General features: G+C 33.1%; 2 protein-coding genes across 2 annotated transcripts; one reads left to right on the forward strand and one right to left on the reverse strand.

Moving 5' to 3' along the window:
- The first annotated feature begins 172 nt into the window (after positions 1 to 172).
- On the forward strand, positions 173 to 3,579 carry LOC119839892 (arginine--tRNA ligase, cytoplasmic). Its single transcript, XM_038366325.1, has one exon. The coding sequence runs from the start codon at positions 305 to 307 to the stop codon at positions 2,342 to 2,344; it is 2,040 nt and encodes a 679-aa protein (XP_038222253.1). The 5' UTR covers positions 173 to 304; the 3' UTR covers positions 2,345 to 3,579.
- LOC119839894 (monocyte to macrophage differentiation factor) lies at positions 2,429 to 21,920 on the reverse strand. The gene is made up of 4 exons (XM_038366326.1): positions 21,560 to 21,920; positions 20,120 to 20,310; positions 15,930 to 16,182; positions 2,429 to 7,241 (listed from the first exon to the last, which is right to left on the reverse strand). Exons 1-4 carry the CDS (start codon positions 21,722 to 21,724, stop codon positions 7,053 to 7,055), a joined length of 798 nt encoding a protein of 265 aa, XP_038222254.1. The 5' UTR covers positions 21,725 to 21,920; the 3' UTR covers positions 2,429 to 7,052.
- Positions 21,921 to 22,407: the final 487 nt, after the last annotated feature.

A 22,407-nucleotide genomic window follows, 5' to 3' on the forward strand; every position in this document is an offset into this window, starting at 1 on the left:
ATTGGAAACATTAATTGAAATCGCATGTTAATAATTGGAAAATAAATATAATCAATAAGATATAAGCACAGATAACATAATACTATACATACTAGTAAATAAAAGCAGACTTCCTTCTATTCTACCTATGGTAATGATTATTTTGCAAACTGTCGCTAAACAAGTGACACGAAACTCGTCACTGTCAAGGATAAGTTAAATGTCAACATGCGGCAAAAGTAACCTCTACATAACGATACAATTATTTTAAATATTTTTATTGTATTGAAAATATAACTTTGAGTAATTAATAATTTTTATCGCAATGTCGGACGATAATACTAAAGCAATTGAAGCTAGAACTATTAAAGCTGAGAAAGAAGTAAAAGCTATAGAAGAAGAACTTGATAAACTCATCAAAGGTGATCTTAGCTATGTTTCTGATCCACAACTCGACAAATTGCTCACTGAAAATGAGAAATTGAAGCATCGTCTAGCAATTTTGGAGAATGCCATCAAAGCGGAAAGTTCGCAAATAGTGAAACGGGAACCAAGAAAACGGCCTATGCTCATCACTAATATCAACTCTATAGAGGGCACGCTATGTCTTGTGGATGAATTAAAAAACATATTTACTATTGCTATAGAAGCAGCTTATCCAGATTTAGAAGACCCGCCGGTGGTGATTACATTGTCTGGTAATAATCCTAAATTTGGAGATTATCAATGCAATTCTGCTATGCCAATTTCTCAATTGCTAAAAGCGAAGAATATTAAGACAAACCCAAGAGAAGTGGCAAACAATATTCTAAATAGAACACCACCATCACCTTTGGTTGAAAAAGTGGAAGTTGCAGGTGCTGGATTTTTGAATATTTACCTAAATAGACCTTTTGCAGAACATGTACTTACTTGTATTCTTAAATATGGCATAAAGCCTCCTCCTGTGAAACGGGAGAGGATAGTTGTTGACTTCTCTTCTCCAAATATTGCAAAAGAGATGCATGTTGGTCACTTACGGTCTACAATTATTGGGGAAAGTATATGCCGATTATTAGAGTTTTTAAATCATGATGTTTTACGTATCAATCATCTTGGCGACTGGGGTACACAATTTGGTATGTTGATAGCTCACCTCCAAGATCAATTTCCAGACTACAAAACAGAATCTCCCCCAATATCTGACTTGCAAGCTTTTTACAAAGAATCTAAAAAAAGGTTCGATGAGGATGAGGAGTTTAAGAAAAAGGCATACTCTTGTGTTGTTGAATTACAATCAGGTAATCCAGATTTTATAGCCGCTTGGAAACTTATATGTGAAGTATCTCGTAAAGAATTCCAGAAAGTATATGACAGACTCAACATCCGAATAATTGATAGAGGAGAATCATTCTATCAAAGCCGAATGGTGACCATTGTGAAGGAATTAAAGGAAAAAGGCTTGCTTGAGGAAGATGAAGGTCGATTCATCATGTGGGGAAGTGAAGAACGGACTGGTATCCCATTGACAATTGTTAAGTCCGATGGCGGTTACACCTATGATACGTCAGACATGGCGACCATCAAGCAAAGAGTTCAGGAAGAGAAGGGACAGAGATTTATTTATGTAACTGATGTTGGACAATATAATCATTTTGCTACTATAGACGCGTGCGCCCGTCGAGCCGGTATCCTTACAGGCGACTTGAAAGTTGAGCATGTTGGATTTGGAGTTGTTTTAGGTGAAGATAAGAAAAAGTTCAAAACCAGATCAGGTGATACAATCAAACTCATAGATCTAATGGATGAAGGGTTAAAGAGGTCTTTAGATAAACTCGTTGAAAAGGGCCGCGATAAAGTATTAACGCCGGAAGAATTAAGGAAGGCGCAAGAAGCTGTCGCCTATGGATGTATCAAGTATGCCGATCTTTCACATAACCGTATTAATGATTATATCTTTTCATTTGATAAAATGTTAGATGATAAGGGTAATACTGCTGTATATTTATTGTATGCTCTGACTAGGATACAATCAATAGCAAGAACTGCACAGGTATCTACGGAACAACTAATTCAAGAAGTGGAGAAATCAGGTATAAAGCTTACACATGAAGCAGAATGGAAATTAGGCAAGGTGCTTCTGAGATTCCCTGAAGTTATTTTGAAGGTATCAAACGACCTATTTCTCCACTCTCTATGTGAATATCTGTATGAAATATCATCAACATTCACAGAATTCTATGACAAATGTTATTGTGTGGAGAAAGACAAAAGCGGTAATATAGTAAAGATTTTCTATGAAAGACTAATGCTGTGCGAAGTGACCGCTCGAGTTATGACAAAATGTTTTGATATACTTGGTATTCAAACTGTTTCTAAAATGTAAACAATCAAAATATACATTTTTGTATAATATACTAATGCAGGTTTTAATAATTTATTAACTAACACAAATAAAACGCATTTGTAAATGTAAAAGTTTTATTGAGTTCCCAAAAACCTCTATAAAACTATACCACTGCTCAAAGATAACAGGATCGTATGAAGTAACATGCTATTAAGATTAAAAAATACACTTGTTAGAAGACACTGGTTCACTAACAAAGTATTAAAGATATAAATAACTGGTCTTAAATAAACAACTTGTACATTAAATTATTATAAAGGTTCTATTACATGTGAAATTATCAACAAATCGTTCAAATGTTCAATATTATTTTACCTTTTTAATAGCAGACAAACAGATTTTTAATTGAAATCAATTTCCTTAACTGGGAAAGCATTGATCTGTTCCTACAGACTATACTTAGAGAGATAAGCTTGCTTTCAAAATAAATTGCGTCTACGAGCTGCTGAATTGTTAAATAATAACCAGTTACATATTTATATTTAAGACGGCAAAAAATAGATCAAATTTCTAATAAACATTGAAATCATAAATATACACAACAATCGTCTCTAGGATGTATTTAACATTTTAATGAACCTCTATTTTATACATAAACATCAGATATAATCCAAAGTGTCATGCTAAATCACATAATTTTCAAAAATACATATGTATAATAGTTCATAAAAATTCCCAGCAAAATAGACGACCTAATTTTTACATACAATTTGAAATTACAATACAAGGTTTATGATCATTATGAATGCATTGCATCTCTCAGTCTTCTTAGAAGAAAACTAATACGAGAATAATATTATTTTATTTAATTATTCTCTGACAATAGGAGGATTATACTATACGTGTAATTTAGTAAATAAGTGGGTAGTTTTAAACGATATGTTACCTACAATCCGAAAACTGCAATCGTCCATCTTTGATAATAATATATTATATTATATATTATATACATGTATTAAATTTGGGCAACTATTTTGCTGAGACCACGTACGTCCAATTAAAAGAGTGTGTAGGAACTTTCGACTTATATCACTGCTTTTAAAAAGAACAATTCCTACATTGAAATTTTACCCATTTCATTTAACTTGGAAGACTGACTTATTTATTCATCAAACTGTCTTTACAAATTTTTGTTGGGATTTAATTCAATAAAAATATTAACAAATCTATTGCCAGTGCCCTGACAATTTTTTTCTTTATAAGCGAAGTCAGAAGAATCCACTCTTGAAGCTCGATAATTTAGAAATTTTCTTAACTTGTTGATTTCATTTATCATTTGGACCAGATCAAAGTTTAATATGTAGTCTGAAAATTTCCATTATGTTTCCAATAAGCGAACCATGAGATTAGCGCGCTAACTCTGCATTCGAGTTTATTTTATCCTTTAATGGAAAAGTAACAAAAATGAGGCGTGTATGTTTAAATGCAAATTAAACCAAGTAATATTTTAACACATAAATTTTTATGGTAACACAGAATTACCATAACAAACTGGTCTGAAAACATAATTCATTTAAATAATATACTAATAAGTGAAAAATGCACGCAACGAGAACAATTAATACGACTGTTTCTAGAATATTCTTTTTTCTTATCCTCCAGTAATCTTTGATATAGTTGTCACTTCATCGCTTAACAATAATGTATATAATACAATTTACCTCACACTAAAAATAACATGCTTTCCATAAAATTAAAATTCATACAATAATACTCACATATAAGTGAACATACAATTATAATCATTTAAATTAAATGTAGATACATTTTTTTTTGTGCCATCGCATTTTTTTTTACCCTGTCACCTTTTCTACAGCAGATTATGTAACCCAATAAAAAATCATTTAAATAAATAAAAAATCTAAATAATAAATCAAATTCATTAAAATATTGAGACAGATCACTTATTTTTTTTCATCATTGGGCAACTTTTTGACTAGATATTGTAGAATAAAAATATAATAATACAGTAATTGTAAATTATTTGCCGTCAATACGTTCGCTTTAGATTAATAAATTCGTAAAATAATTTTTTTGTTAAGAAATTACTTGTACAGATCCAATATCTAGGTGAAATTTGGAATCAAATCGAATATCAGCGAAAATTAAATGAATTGAAATTGTAATTTTTATATTTCACTGATCAGAGCCTCTCAACTGACAGTCTGTCGGGAGATTAATTTAAAAAAGTTCGGCTGTGAACTCAAAGCGAATACGAGGACCAGTTTACAAATTGATAGTTACAAAAAAGTACTTTTTTTATAGGTAGTCCCGAAATTTGATGACTCAAGTGCGATTTTTCGCAGATGCATGAGTTTATCACTTGTTAGATTTGAGCACCTACACATACAACAGCTACAAACACTCGTTTCGCAAAAATTTTGATTAGTTAAGTTATGAAAATTAATTTCTGAAAAACGAAAAGAATCCCGTACTTAAAATATTCACTCAAACAGATTCAAAATTCAAAAGTTCCATCGTTCTTAGGCATATTATTGGAGTAAAAAACATATTCACATTATAAGGGTTCTCACATCCGCTTTGATATTGTAGTTCGTGAGCTCAAGACGTTTTAAAAGCACTTAAATGCATATTCATACGGCCTACATACGTCACCCTAGTGTCAACTGTCAGTACGCCCTAGTTTCCCAACAATCTTGATTGTCTCCTTATCACTACACAATACTGGACAATCAGCCATTTTAACATTGACTCAAATGAACTGTAATGAATTTAAATATTTCATTACAAGGTACACGGAAAATATTTCATCGCATTCCGATAATTGCTCTCTCTCTGTCTGTAAATGCATTCATCAGATCTTTTAGCACGCGATATTAATTTATAAATAAAATGTATATAAATATTGGACACTATTTAAACTGAGATTTCGATTCGATGAATAAGATAACAAACAAAATTGAGGAAAGATGTCATGAAAAGATTCTATTAAGGTTAAAAATGTTATATCAAAACAAGGGACACCATACTATTCACAAGTCCTTATGAAGTTATAAATAAAAGATCTACAGTTATTATTATGAGAAAAATTATTTTGAAGAATATTAAAATTGGTACCTATTTAGTGAGTTCAAAATTCTAAAATGGAAGTCTACGGATCATAAACTCACGATGATTGAGCAATCGCTAGTTAATTTTAAATATACTTGAATTAAATCTAAAGGAATACGAAAACGATCACGAAACAGGATACCTGTAGGTGTTTAATTATCGAAAAATATCTAATATACGTATTAACACAAAAACATACACTTTAGGTACTACGCTAAGACGACACACGACCAACTAACTATTCTAAGGAAAAATCCATGTATTGTATAAAAGTAGTTCACAGGTAAGTATAGATAGATAAACGTCTCTAAAAAATTCTAATACACATTAATTTAAATTTTCTAAAAAGGGTCGGTTTGGTCTCGAGATTCTGTGATACGACTACGACTCTACAACAATAAGATTTTCAACAATATTTTACAAAATATACACAAATTACGATCATATTTTTGTCTATTTGGCGCAACGGTCTATGTTCATGTTTTGATTTTTATTGATAATTAATTACCTTCGTAGGATGATATTGAATTATTTGGCCCGTTATGAGATCCGAGTCCATTATCAATAGGAAATTTTATTTTACGATATTGAAAAAACAGTATGTGAATTTTATGTTATAAAGTTGACATAAACATTAAAAAATTTCCATTGGATTCCGGGTCCCTCTAAATGGCTGAAAAGAGGCGAGGTGCAAAGGAAACTCGCGGGTGAAAGGTCAAAACCCTCTAGCGGTTACCGACTTCGCAAAGTATAATTGAATTTATTTAACGAATATTTTACACAAACAGAGGAAAAGTTTTAATGGAAAATTAAATAATTTTCAATTTGTAAAATATGTTACTTTTAGAACAATAGGTTTTACTCTTTTTTTCTATCAAAAATTTTCTAAAAGTGCTCATGGCCAACAATCGTTTTAGTGCCTACAAAGAAAATCTTGAGCAGTTTTTGTTCGGACTCTAAGAAGTTAAAAACAATGAAGATTTGGCATATTGCCTGAGTCAGAGGCCTACTGAAACACCTATGTACTGTAAGAAATTCAGTCATGCTAAAAATATGAAACATTTGTAACACTTAGAGTCCGATTTAGCGAAAGTCATTGCATAAGTCCTGTAATACATGTAACTCCTATGTCAATGAATTTATCGATTACAACCACGAAACCAGATATATGCTCTAACCGAGTTATATGACGTCACTCATACAAGTAAATTAAGTATTTACATTCCACTTGAATGCGAAAAGGCCTTCAATTTACTTGCGTAACGAAACCTTTGCTCCTTGTGAAATGGCGTTCTTTATAGGTACACATTAAAAACATTAACATAGACCGCGAAATAGTTCTACTATAGACTAGAAATTACTTCAAATTTAATCTAGACACAGATTTTGAAACTGGAAAACGAATCGTATAGCTCGATAACGCTTTTTAGATTTTGTTGCCATATAACATTTTTACAATTTTAGGATGAAATGTTTTTCGCTCTTCACGTACGTAATTGCCATTGATACCGGGGGGCAGGCAATTGACATGTCGCCTGACCGCGCAAATTATCCAGTTATCGAGTTATACGAGAATAGCTTAGAGAGCTGTAATTGAAATTGAATAGGGCAGTCTTCATTGAGTTTTGAGTTCGGGGAAGAGGTGGCGCAGAATGGCGAGGTAGTGTACACTCGCTGCGAGGGCTACGAAGATATGCCATATTGCGTGCGCGAAAGGTATGCGACCGTCTGATTTAAAGAAAAACACCCCTATGAGATACAACATACCGCCTAGCTTGAGATCTTGCATCGCTGGAAACTGGTGCTGAAAACAGAAACATAATTGTACATATTACAATACGAAATTAAGCGCAATAATATTTGAAATACACATAAAATTCATATAATACACTATGATCGCAATTTTACCGCGAACAAATGATCTTTTAATGGAGGTAGTTGTATGCCCAAAATACTATAATAACAAGATAGAAGGACGCTCTAGAGGACGTCGAAATATAAATGCGTATTACTTTAATTCCAATTCAGACTCGATGCTCATTTCTCTCTACGAATGTAGGTGTAAGTTTCTCGAGGGAAATTTAACTTATAAAAGGTATCCGAGCGCCTTTTAAATTTTGTATGACGACGCGTAATTTTATCAATAACTTGTTTTCGCCCCCGGCTTCGCCCGTGTATTCAAAGGAAAAGACATTACCCGACAATATAAGATACATATTAGTTATCCAATACATTCTATATATATCTGGGTTACCTATATATCCCAGATATTAGAAATCCCACGGGAACTGGTCCCGTAGGATTTCCTGGATAAAAACTATCCAGTCTCTACTCCATATTTCATCCAAATCAATTCAGCCTGAAGAGACAGACAGACAGATATACTTTCGCATTTACAATATTAGTAAGGATATACTGGAGAAACATTTCGTGGTAAGCATTTTCACTAATCTTATATATAAAATTCTCGTGTCACAATGTTAGTCTCTATACTCCTCCGAAACGGCTTGACCGATTCCTCTGAAATTTGGTAAGCATATTGGGTAGGTCTGAGAATCGGCTAACATCTATTTTTCATACCACTAAACGATAAGAGTAAGGCAGAACAGCGTTTGCCGGGTGCAGCTAGTAAAAGTATAATTTATCTGCAAGGCCAATAAGAGTATAATCGCAGTTTTATATATTTTTTTGTTCAAAATAAAAAACACTTGAATATTAAAAAAAAATATAAGTTAAAATAATATTCTTAGTTACTTTTGATTAGAATAAAGACAACATATGCACGCTATCCGTCAGATAAATAGCTTTGCGACATGTGAAGGACATTTAGATTAATTCACTTCTTTGTGAGTAAAATACGTAGAAATTGTTTAATTAAAGTTATCAATGAGCTAGGAAAGGAAAGAAACCATTGGGGCACAGTGAAGACTAATTGTACCGGCGACTTCGTTCGCGTTTGTCAATAAATACTAAGATTGACTTTCACCGTTCCCCCCTCAGACACCGTATCGATTTCCGGGATTAATAGTAAAAAGATCCTACCTCGGTGTAGGTGCTATAACCATACCAAGTTTCATCAAAATCCGTTAAGTAGTTTTTGCGTGATTCTCATTCGAGATACACACAGACAGACAGATAAAAAATTTTTTAAATTCCATTTTATTCGGTATCGACAATAAAACGCACCACAAAAAAATTCTAAATATCTGCAATATACAGAATTTGACTCCGACCATTTTTATTATAGCATAGATATATAGATATAATGTTTAAAAATAACGACGGGCTTCGCTTCTTAAGTTTTCACATATTTTTAAGTGTAATTTTCTAACACAACTTCATTTTCCATCAATTCAACTACTGATGCATTATTAAATAAAAAAAACGAACCTTTGATTCTCGGACATGCCAGTTTCCTCACCATGTTTTCCTTCACCGTTTTAAGCAGTGGTAATGTTATCTATATGCGCAGATAAATTGAAAAATCAATTTGTTTCCTGCACGCTCGCCCGGTCTGGAACCCCGACTTGTCGATTTTTAAGTCCGAGGTTATCACCACTGAGCCACCACTGCTTTTTACTACTAACGATTTGCTAATTGGTAAAAACTCGATGAAATATATATCAGCAACTTCATGCCAAAGTACGCTTCAATTTCTAAAGTTTGCAGTATATTTTATAAATAAAGCGATGCAAGTTTAATTCTCTAACTACCTGCCCGTCATGTCAAGGTGAACTGTTTACCAACAGGTTAACAGCTTAAACGCTACAAGAGAATAATTAACTAACGTTCAGCGAACTAGAAATAAACGTGGACGCTTAAACCGAAGTTTTTAATACAATTTACGATGCGTTAAACACGCTAGGGTCTGTATGGTTGCAAACTTTTATATTAAGCTTTGAATGTTAAGCAATGGCGATGGCGGACATCGATTATCCTATCCTACTAATATTAAAAAACTACTGAACCGATTGCAATGAAATTGGTACGCAGACAGCTTGACAACTGGAATAACATATAGGATATACTGAAATAACTTTTTATCCCGATATTTCTACGGGATACGTTATGTATAAAGTAAAGAATACAAGTTTAAGAAATCATCAAAACTTTGCAACGATCTGAAGAAAGTCTGAATGCTGTGTTTGGTCGGGTATACTAAATGTAAATTTATTTTTTTATATTTTGTGTAATTTATCTACGGGTAATTAAATTTAGATAAAGTTAATGTTAAAACTATGTTATGACGATATAAAAGTGCTTCTAGAAGAAGTGTAATTGAACAAATAAATGTTTGAGTTGTAAAATTTTATGTGTATTGTGTAAAGAGTTTTTGAGTTAATCCATTACGAACGATTTTATACTACAAATTCTTACAATTTCTTATCACATCCAAATGTAGATAGGAACGCGAAAGAAATTTAACGAATTATTCGAAATTAAATCGAAGCAAAGCCTAATTAAACTAGCCAGTAATCATTATCATTTCGAAGATGTTTGTCTCAAGCGCAGGCCAGTCATAGGCATTGTTTTCGGTCAAGGTTACTCCGTTTAGTCTACTTCATGCGAGATAAGTCCGTACCTTTGAACTTTCTACTGCACAATGGTCGACCGATTCTGTATGTAAATGCTTGCGCAACAATTATTCATGTTTCCGTTTGTTATTTTGTTAGGTTCTTACAGTTTTGTATGTAAATAGTAACCTATATAGTATTAAGATACGATTGAGTAAGATTGGTATTAGAATTCTTTACATTCTAATATAATACATTCTAATTATTTGTATATTTATAATAGGAGGTATATGCGAATACTTCATTTGCCCTTCAAACTGCTTGACATACCTTTTCAATTCTTAAGATACCAACTTTTGAAGATATACACTTACGAATAGATTCTTAATTAAAATACTAAAAAAAAAAATAATCACAACATTTTCAATTAAATCCAACCAATGACATCAAACAGAAAGTGTAAGAAAGATATTTCAAAAAGAAAAAAACGGGCAGTACTTTCTTTGATGTTAGTCATCCATAGTGTTTTTATTAGTGAAAAATAAACGACGGGAAATTTTTTGAAAGAATAGAAAAAATTCGATCACGGGGCGGTATTCGAACCCATCAATTTCCCATTTATAAAAGCATTTCAATGCTATAAAACTAAAAAATTATATAAAAGACGTTTAACAAATTCAAACTTAATTTACCTATCGCCCAGCGAGACCGCTGTTTCATAATTTGTAAATAAATAATTCAATTTAAGTGATGCTTATGTTTAGGCAAACCTTTCTTTAGCCTTTTAAACACAAGCTGAACAACTCGCGTCGGCGTGACAGCTTTGGAGGGATTAATGTTTCAGAGAGGGTAATTAATATCACAGACCTCTGACCCTTATCACTGATAAAGTTGACACAGTCGAGAGGACTGAGACTGGGACTAATTGAATTAAGTAGAAATGTGCTGGAATCGAATCAGGGTATTTTAGTAATTATCTGTGATTAGTGTAACAATGACATTGAAGAGAGTTAGAATTATCCTAATACACTGCCCCATGCACTATTTTGCCTTCTAGTTCGGAGGGTGTTTAGTAATAAAGCAAATTACTATAGCGGGAGGTGGTGGGTGTCAAAATAATTTTGCAATTTGCAATTTAACGTGGGCGTAGCGTATTGAGGTGGGGTGATTTTATATTTTTCTTGTAAACATAAGGATTTAATTTTTAGTTTTATAGCATTGAAATGCTTTATAAATGAGAAATTTTGAAAGAATAGAAAAAAAATTCTATTCTTTCTTTTTTAGTAAAATAAATTTGATTACTGTGACGGGATCACGGGTGGCCGAGAGGCTGGGCGTTGCTACGGTTTGCCAAAAAACGCGGGTTCGAATCCCGCCTCGTGATCAAATTTTTTCTATTCTTTCAAAATTTCTCAACATAAGGTTTACTTTCATGAACCGCCATTTAATAAAGGTTATGTCATCGAGGTCTAGATTAATACGATGTCAAAAGAACACAATAATTCCTTAGCGATGCGTGATACATTACTTTAAGGCCGGACGAATAATAACATACAGGCACACATACATACATAACACACATATACCTACATCACACAGCTGGTTGTAGACGGTGGGAATCCGACATAGTCTACCTTCTTTCTCGGGGGACGTGGGTATCTAGGCAAGATTTCCCCACTCAAAGAAAAGGACATCGCATTTTATTCTTCTACATTTTCAAATACCAAATTATCATAGGGGAATGGTTCTGGAACGACATAAAAGCAGCCAAACATTCAGCAATCGCTCTATGGAATCTGAAAATGTATCTATACATAGGTTACAGAAGGTCAAAGTTCAGGGGACGTCTGCGATAAATCAGAATTAGTCACGTGGGCACGCTCGCAGACCCGTATCGAACATGATATCGAGAGCAATAATGTCGTTATGATGATGTATTTTTAGTTTGAGGTGATTTTGCTTATAGTTTACTTCACCCGCCAAACTTTAGTCAAAACATGGTGAATTTGAATGTAGGGTGTTCATGAATAATAAGGACAATCGAATTAATGTGAAGTCATTGTGGTAAAGGAAGATATATTTTTGTGTTTACGCTTACGGTACGCCATAAGACATTAAGGAAATTTGAACTTAACGCCTGGAAGACATAAGGCAAGTTTTTCAGACTTGGAACAACAAGCTAGTTTTTTGTAATACATCCTGGCTTGTCACATGCTTGGACTGTTGCAGTGATTGAGGCGATCAAATCTCCAAAATGAACTTCATCCATAAAAAAGATTATTTGACTGAAACAGTAACTTAAAGACGAAATCAATAGCGATATTCATACAAATTTAAATCGCTTTTATATTCGTAACCTTGTTTCTGCACGATGGACCTTATAGGGGGTTTAATACAATAATAAATATCCCCGGCAATACGCCTCTGCACCTTCGCCCCTCTACAACCGTCCATACTGTAAATTTTCTTCAAAATGACACTAAACGCATTGTTCCCCCTTTACTAGCCTTTACTAGCCTAAATTAAAATAGCTCTTGTGTACGAAGCTAGATGTACATGTGTTGGTAGCTTACTAACAGCAGCTTATTATCTATATATACATTGCATTATATCGATTTAATTCAACCTATCTATATATATCTATACTAGTATTATAAAGGTGAAGAGTTTGTTTGTTTGTCAATTTGAACGCACTAATCTCAGGAACTTATGAATTGTACACTTGTCCGATTTGAAAAATTGTTTCAGTGTTAGATGGCCCATTTATTGAGGAAGGCTATATATAGGCTATATATGTTCCACGAGCGAACCCGGGGCGGACCGCTAGTATGTATAGATATAGAATATAGAAAGAGGACCTTTACTCCAATTACATTAATAAAATTTATCCGAGTTGACTGGCGAGTTTAAAATAGTTCGGACAGCGCGCTCACGTTGCTACCTGTAGGAACAAGGAACAAAAGGCTTCCCAGCTACCACCTACGCCGGTAAAGCAAATCAATACACGTAACAGATGTGGATGCTCTGCCACGTACATGAGGGGAATAAATCTTCATAATGTAAGAATGGATCTTGGATATTTACAAAGTTGAATACTGTAACGTAACAAAAGCTTACGGAATCTGAAATTGACTTCACATCTCATCGTATAATTTAATCAAAATACTGAAGTATGTATTGGTTAAAAGAATTAAAGGAATACGGGACGCGAACACACGTTTAGTATAACTATATTGTGTCTAATAATTCCAAAACGGCTATAATGTTAAAATATATTTAACTGAAAGTTAGTTCCGCCGGAATATTTGCCTGTGTAGTCAACGGAAAATATAGATAGTCCCGTGGTTTTCCCCGCAAATTTCTCATTCGGATCGATCCCGATCGGACGGATTCCTAATGTAGAAACTATCCCTAAATATCTTCTCAGATGTCAACCTATTCCTATACAAATTTTAATCCAAATCGGGTCAGTGATTTAGGCGTGAAAACGAGAAGACGCACAGACAGAGCTACTCCCGCATATATTATTAGTAAAGATTTGTTATAATATTAATAATGCAAAGATCATCCGACATGAATATTTTAAAATGACACCAATTAACTAAACGTTTCTACAGTAACATCTATATATATAAAAGAAAGTGGTGTTAGTTACACTACTTATAACTCAAGAACGGATTAACTGATTTGGCTGGAAATTTTTGCAGAGATAGCTTAGAACCAGGAGACGTACATAGGAGTTTTTGTTTCGGAAATTTCGCGGGAACGGGAGCATGCAAGGAAAACCCCGGGTCTATCTTTCCTGCGACTACGCGGGCAAAGCCGCGAGCGGAAAGCTAGTATATGAAAGAGTCCCACTAGCAATGGTAAAATATTGACAATACATATTTACAATGGAAAACATAAAAAAAACAATGCACGAAAGTAGTCTGAACGTATTCTGAAGCCCAAGCCATAGATGCACTGATACTTCAATACCGAGAGCTATTTCGATTTCTTTATTTATACCCAAGTCACCGTGTCAAGATGTCTAGTCCAGAATAGCCCTAGAAAATGTTACAGATATTATAAATGCCCCTGTACGTTGCAGATATGTATTTTTAACTCATGCTATTATAGATGGATTTAACACTGCAATACGTAATGCGTATTACATAATTAAGCTTATAATGTGCTTAGACTATATCCCTACTAATCCCTACTTCCCTACTAATATTATAAATGCGAAAGTAACTCTGTCTGTCTGTCTGTCTGTTACGCTTTCACGCCTAGACCACTGAACCGATTTTGACAAAATTTGATATGAAGATAGAAATGAACTTGGGAAAGAACATAGGATACTTTTTATCGCGAAAAAATGGTAGAAAGAGTTGAAAGAGGGGATGAAAGTTTGTATGAAAGTTCGTTATTGTCAAACCGATTTTGATGAAGCTTGGTATGAAGATGGAGCTGAACGTGGGAAATAACAAAACGTACTTTTTAATACGAAGAAAATACTCCTTACTATGTCGCGCGATATAAGCGAATTATACGCGGGCGAAGCCGCGGGCGAAAAGCTAGTTTAGAATAAAGCGGCTGGTTTTATATCGAAATTGGCGGGTCTTCAGGAAGGTTTTATTTTGATTATAATATTGGTAGATGGGGAAGATGAAGGGTTGATGGTCTTGCAGGTATACAACACTAATCAATTAAACCTAAAAAAATTATCAAAAGAAAACGGAAAAGAAATCCCGTTTTAGTCTCTAAAATAAATTAGACGGGCGTAAAAAATTATTACTCGAAGAATGAAATGTATGATAATGTATATTCTAATAATTGGAAAAGTTTTGAGTTATCCTTAATATTAAAAATTGTGTAATAAATTAAGTCATCCATAACTCTCAAAAATCTTAAAAATTTTCGCATTGTATTAAAAACGACACATTACCTCGTGATGCATGTCCTATTTAGGAGTATATTGCTTTTTATTTTGTATATTATCGTTGTTTTTATGTTGTTATGAACGTTCGTATAATTTTGATAAAAAATGTCGAAAAATACCAGCGCGAAACTTACATAATATATTCCTATCAAATCATATTTCAACTAAATAAAATCAAAGTAATAGAAATTACATCCAATAGCAATTTCTTTTATCAATAGAATGAAAAGAAAAGTAAAAATATGCTGCAATAAATTGATAAAACATTTACTAGCAGAAATTCTCGGATTTTTTATAAATCAGTATGAATACGATAAAACTTTAAAGACTAATTAATGAAATAACTCGAAAAGGGGAAATCTTTTCGGACATTCACAAGAAGAAATTTTCTCTGATCATAAACGAAAAGAGGTCAAATCTCTTTCATCGCTGTAATGAATACAAAACAGAATGTATAGAATGATAACAAATTTGGTTTGTATTCAGCGAATTAGCGATATTCTATATGGACATAAATTCTCTGAGATATTATCAACTGTAAAAGCATAATCGCGATGAGCGAGATAGCTCAACGATTGTTTACACACTACAACATGAAAGCTAATTTACTGCAAACAAAACACTACTGTATACGCTTTAGTAATGCCCGTAATACAAAGAATTCCTTTAGAGTTGAACAAAGTTGCAATAATCAGGATTTCTGGATGGAAAGAGGATACCTCGAACAATTACGTCATCAATCACGGATGGAACGTCCCTTACGGATTACACACGGGCTTATAGGACGGGTAGATAACGGTTTTAGGCAGCTCGAACATAATTAAATTTCTAATTAAAGGGCCTTGTGAGAGTCCGCGTTGAATTTACGTCCCTGTGCTCATTTATTCAACAATCATTAAAACAAACTTTATCGGATATTTCTACAACTAATGGACTTAATCTAAACACCTATTCAAGTTATTTAACTCGTTTCAATTATATTGAGAGCATTTGGCAAAAATTGCGCAATCATCTTGACACGCAAAAAGCTATTTATTATATAGGCATGCAGACATACATTTGAGGTGACAATGATCACAGCCGGTCCGAGCCCCATGACCAAGTATAGCAACAGCTCCAGCATCTTGTAGCGCTCGTGGAATATCTGCTGATAGGTGATGCCCAATACTGCCAGTAGCCAGATCGCCCAGCGGAGTTCTCGAAGCATCCAGCAGGAGAGGGTGCCCACGGTTAACCAGGGGAAGTAGGAGCTCGCGATGAATATGTATATCATAGCACGGTCGCAGCGGTGGAGGAAGTGTTTCATTTTGCTGAAATGGAAGCAGCTTTAAAGCATTGGCCACAGGTACACATTCACAGTATTTTTTCTCTTTTCACAAATGGAGGAGCATGAATTTGGCAAGCTTCCTATCCTTCCTACTAATATTATAAATGCGAAAGTTTGTAAGGATGTGTGTGTGTTTGTTACTCTTTTACGCAAAAACTACTGAACCGATTGCAATGAAATTTGCTGGCTGGACAACTGGAATAACATATAGGCAACTTTTTATCCCGATGTCTCTACAGGATACGGACTTACGCGTGAGAAGCCGCGGGAAGCAGCTGGTATAATTCATACACTTATAGCGGTCCACCCATGTTTTACCTTTTGTACATAGCTATCCAACGGTGAAATAATTTTTTAAATCGGTCCAGTATATCTATAGATAAACGCGCCCAAATAAACATACATACAAATAAAGAAGCAGTTCAGCCTGAGCATAACTTTTTTTTATACTTAATAGGCAGACGTTTACCGCTATGCTACCTGATGTTAAGCAGAGATGCGATCTATGCATAGGCATGCCTGCCTTGGAGAAGCCTGTTCACTCTGGACTTGAAGTGATGAAAATAACTAATTTTAGAATGAATGTAGAGTGGGAATATTCTTTTTAATTAATTATTTAAAAATACATTAAATTAAAGACATTACACACAATGATATGATGCATTTGTTATGGGTATAGTCAACTTTAGACAACTGGGCGACCACTCGTTATTATAAAGATGACATAATTATATATTAATTATCATTGGATTTTTGTTATTAATGAGTGCACTAGACCTTGTATAACAGTGTATTATTGCTAAGAAAAGTTTTCAAAGCAATACCGACATTTAATACTCCAATTTTTTCTTTGGGAAGAGTAGGGATACCATGAATAAAAAATATAGTTTTCCCATATCAGTGCTTGTTTGTTGTTCTTATTGGATTATTTTAATGATATTCAATATTTAAGCAACGCGAAATGCGGTTGCTTTAGGGCAAAAGACCCCATAAAATATTGATTAAATTTAATCTGATAACCCCATTTCCCTCCATGTTGTATTTTTCCGTATTAATTAAGACTGGTTCTCAAATGTTACGTTCATTAAGATATAATTTAATCTTATAGCTTGTTTATTCATTAACAATTCGCGTGTAATTATTCTGCAATGATAAACGTAATGTAATGCAACGTGTCGGAAAATAAGTTTCTCTCATACAGTTTGATGGATATCTTTCGCAAACTTATATAATTTTAATGTCAATGTCGATTCTATTAAAAATGAAATATCCAACTTTTACAATTTTAAACTTACAGTTTATACAGAATTATGTCTTCCACTTTGATGAATGAAAATCTTTGCAACTACTGATCCGATGTTGAGTTTTATTCACGGTTTTAAACTCGGCACTCGTTAAAAACTTTCTAAGTATTCGCTTGTATCAACCGATCATATTTCATAGCACCAACGCTGTGAAATTAAGACTTGTTGTCCCTAACGTAATATAATTGAGGAACTTCAAACTAAGTAAGCGGATTATTGGATTATGTCTGCTCGTTTTATTGGCGAATCCTTTAGCTAATCTTCTTAGAGTAAATATGAAGGAAAATTTGAGGAGAGAAAAGAGAATATCACTTCATATGCTGATTGGACACAAATATAATTTCAGTTGAAATTTTATCATTTATCTTTTGATTAATTTTCAAATATATATAACCAATGGTGAAGCTAAGGAATGAAATTTTATATGCATTTTTCTATGAAGCGAGTTACATGAGTGTTGGCTGTTATTTTTACTCAATTCCATCCTCTTCTTTAATATCGTTTGACACATATTTCTTATTGGAAAATTGAGGAAAAACTCCACCTATTTTTAGAATTCTCTTGCTGCTTATTATTTTTTTTACTTCTTTTATATACATTGTATGTCCCTGATTCATGGTATATGATATACGAATTTTATAGTAAATAAATTAAAGGTATCTTTATATTCTATTACTATAAATAGGGACTAAAGAAGTTTATTTACGACCGAATTTCTTTATGGAAATAATCGGTGAGATCTCAATTTAAACCGTTGTAACTACGTTACAAGTTATTAATTTATTTTGTGTTTTAAAATACCACCGTATAACAAACTTTTACGAATAGTTATTGAGAAAGAACATTGAATAGGTCCACGGGATCAACATAAGAAAAGAGTGCAGCTTGATATGAAATACATATCATTATTTTCTTAAATGTATATGGCAATATTGTATACTATCTAATAATTAATCTAATCGAGCCATACATTATAATGCATTTTCCCTAAAGAGTTGAGTCTGGTCTAGTATCCATCTACGTAATTGAGAAAGTCATGGCTTTGCATGTCGCTGGAATATTAAATTGATTGGAATAATAAAACGTCGATTACCAAGGAACGTGTAGACTGTAGGTTATCTATAAACCAGTTCCATTAACTTTAGATATATAATATATTGAAAAATGAAAAAAAAATAGAACTTAGCCAAAAGTCATATCTCAATAACAATCTGCACATTGTATGATCAAGAACAATATTAAAATCTATTATTTAACCCCAGGAAAGGTGGGTGATATAAGTTTTACGTCGATGCCTGACTATGCCATCATAGTTCTGAAACAGAGGGGCCGATTTAGATGACGTCTTGCTCTATTTGAAAGCGTTTTTCTCTGGGATGGTTTTTAATATCAAATCGATCGAAAAAATCGGTCTAAAATTGCGGCCGCTACGGCCGCTATGATTATTTCATTTGAAAGCGTTTTTCTCTGGGATGGTTTTTAATATCAAATCGATCGAAAAAATCGGTCTAAAATGGCGGCCGCTACGGCCGCTATGAAATAAAATATTTTATAATTCTCTCAATATGTGTGTTAAGCTAGCTTGACTAGTAAATATGTAAAATTTCAAATGCACACAGGCCCAAAAAAAATGTCGCAAGGGTTGTTTAAAAATGAATTTAATTTATAATAATATTGATATATATCGTAAGGGTTATTTTTTGTTTATATCTACCACGTGTTATTGTGGGCGACATTTACTTAAACAAAACCTAGCAATTATTTACAAGTGTCCTACTGCCTGCAATAGATGCAACACGACGTGATAGTTTATGCTCTATTGATGAATCGCAAATATTAGACAATATTGTTTATTTACGTCTATAAAGTGTGAAGTATAAGAGTACGTGCAATCCACTGCTGATATACGAATCACGAATACTTTGTTGTTAGCTACATCTTTAAAGATATGAAATATTTTTAACCGACGTTCTCAAACGAGAACGTTCTTAATTCGATTGTTTTTTTTTTGGTTTTGTAGCTCGAAAACTCTGTGGGTTTTTTGCGGATTTTTTTGTCTATTGATACCATTTTAGAATGTAGATAAGACCTTTTAATAGCAGTTGTGGTCTTTATTGTAGAAGATATTTATTCATGTAAGGTTTGTGATCATTGTCTATGTTACATGTCTCTTTCGACTTGATCCAAAATAAATCAACAAATAATTCAACAACAGTTTCGAACATTCGGTACAGAAACTGGTCTATATTTTTTGCATTTTTGAGCAATTCCCTAATCGAATGAACTTGTTTATGTCACAGCGGACAGCTGAACTGGTGGTTCACCAGATGGTAAGCGATCACCACCGTCCACGAACATTCGCAAAGTCCTCTACGGATGCTATACCCGCTTTTAACGGGTAAAGGGTAAGGATTAACGACTGGAAAGAAGGAATGGTCTGGGAAGGATGATGAGGAAAAGGAAACGGGCCTCCGGCTACTCCACTCACCGAACGAAACACAGTAACATGCCACTATTTCAAGCCCGTTTTCTGCGGGGGTGTTGTACTGTGTTGTGGCTTCTATATACACTTCTCGTAAAATCGTTTGTCGATACCCTAGGACTGAAATACCTCACCTGTCTGAGCCACAGCAGCATACTGAATGGAAGGTGGTTGATACCGCGAAAAGCAGACATAACGCCAGGCCATAGACAATGGCTGCAATCGCTTGTGGTGCGTTCATAGAGCGAGTGAGAAGTTCCCGCGCCCCGAGAGACGCGGGCGCAACGCACAGCGCATGCGTACAAACGTTCGCTACATTTTCCACCTGTACAAAAAAAAAAAATTTAATGCCTTTCTAAAATTAAAACAGTTATTATATAAAAGAAATGGAAGTATTTTTATTTTCATAGCATGTACAGTTACATACATTTGAGAAAAAAAAAAAAATGTTTTATACATTATTAATACATTTAAATCACTTTAAGAGAAATATAATTTAAAATCATGGTATCTCCCTTAGTGTCATACATACAACAAACAAAATATACTTAATAGAATATAATTGTTTGATCATGCAGTATTATTCAAATTTATTCCTTACTATCATTAGTATATATGCTATTGCTTACGAAACATTACAGTGTATAGAAACTAAAAATTTTTTTTTTGGAGTTGGTTAACCAACTGAAAGCATAAATTACAGGAACTTACACACAACCCTGTATTTAAAATAAAATCTTCAGTACTTTTAATAAGAGTGTTATTTGAATATGAGCACAAAAATTTCTAAGCTTAATATTACCACTGCATAGCATAAAACAAAGTCACTTTCTCTGCCTTGTATGTATACTAGTCCGAATTTAACATGTGCTAAGCCACGGGCAAATGCCAGTAGAGAAGTAATAAATAATAATAATAAAAATCATCTTTATTTAGTTCTCACAACATTAGTCCATAACAAAAACTTAAAAATACAGAAAAGAGAAGTAAAAAAAAGGTAAGTTTGTGAGTTTGCAACATTGTGAGTGGTGATTTCTAGAACTGCTGAACAAAATTTAAGCAAAAAGTTTTTTTTTATAGAGAGGCATTTCTGTGAATTTCATAGGCTTCATCAATTAATAGAATTAGAACTGATAAGTAATGATTGAGAAATTAATGATAATTTTTAACTTGACTTAAGAATTAGTATTATCTCTTCATTATCAAAACAGCAATGTATAGTTGTTATTACAGCAATAGATTAAAGATAAACATGTGACTAGAATTATTGTTTTAAATAATATGCTATATAAAAAGGATTTATTAACATATTTTATTTTATTTAAAGAAATAACATTGTCTATAAAAATTATAAGGTATTTAACACTAGATTCAAATAGTAATTTTCCAAAAAATAAAATATTTTAATTCAAGAAATTATATTTAATTTAGTCACTCTTAATTAGAAAGCACATGAATATTATTGCCTTTCTTTTAATTTTTAAATGAAAAAAAAAGGTTTCATATTTAAAAACATTCACTTGATGCGTACTTAGACATAAAAAAAATAATAAAAATATCGCAACAATTCTCACCTTGGTGGGAACATACGCCTTATTCGATGTAGCCCTCTCGTTCATCCATTTTACAGATTTCAGTTTCTCCCAAGGAAGCTCGCAGTGAAAATAAATTTTACTTTGGTTGAACTTTGATTTAAATTTCATTATTATGACGGAAAATAAACTAACAACTTCGCCCATCGTATACGTTTAAACTGATCGCGAGTTGAAACCTAACTGGTCATGAGACCGATAGCACAATACTTAATATAATAATTACTTTAACACTCATGATCATAATTCGATTTACATCTTTTGTTACATTCAGATAAGCCCTTCGTTTGTGATAAATATTCACGGAAGTGGTACACCACCCATAACAAATGCGAAATGTGGAATGTCGATTTGTGTGACAACTGACAGATTCAATACCCATTGGGTCCTGTCAATTTGACATAGCCTGCCCAACATTTTTGACATTATTACATTCACAGAATATATAACAAAGAATATGGAGAAAAAGTGAACCACCTTAACAAATAGGTAGGTGGTATTCGGTGAATTTACATAATTGTCATATTTTATTTAAAAAATATTAAAGCATATTCATTATAAATATTTATTTATCACTATTAATCATTCTTGTTATTTAATAAAGATTTTAATAATGAGGGTTCCGTAGGTACTCTACTTAGTACATATTCTGTTCTATTACGTCTGATTGTCTGTCGCCAGGTTTTGTCTCACGAACTTTGGTTAGTGATATTTTCAGAGATGATGCTCTTCTGTTGAGTTGTTGTTGCTGTAACAACAAATAAAAAATTAAAGCAAAGTAACGATTAGCCTCGTCATAAATTGAATGAGGGTCAAATTTTTTGTATAGA

This window comes from Zerene cesonia, chromosome 5 (assembly GCF_012273895.1).
Source record: "Zerene cesonia ecotype Mississippi chromosome 5, Zerene_cesonia_1.1, whole genome shotgun sequence".
NCBI lineage: Eukaryota > Metazoa > Arthropoda > Insecta > Lepidoptera > Pieridae > Zerene > Zerene cesonia.

Excerpts from the sequence above, each read along its gene's own strand:
- LOC119839892 (XM_038366325.1), top strand. The coding sequence starts at position 305 with ATGTCGGACGATAATACTAAAGCAATTGAAGCTAGAACTATTAAAGCT.
- LOC119839894 (XM_038366326.1), bottom strand. The coding sequence starts at position 21,724 with ATGGGCGAAGTTGTTAGTTTATTTTCCGTCATAATAATGAAATTTAAA. Across the intron at positions 20,311-21,559 it reads AGGCGTATGTTCCCACCAAG|GTGGAAAATGTAGCGAACGT; the intron begins GTGAGAATTGTT and ends TTTTTTGTACAG. Across the intron at positions 7,242-15,929 it reads TGATCATTGTCACCTCAAAT|CACCAGTTTCCAGCGATGCA; the intron begins GTATGTCTGCAT and ends TTCTGTTTTCAG.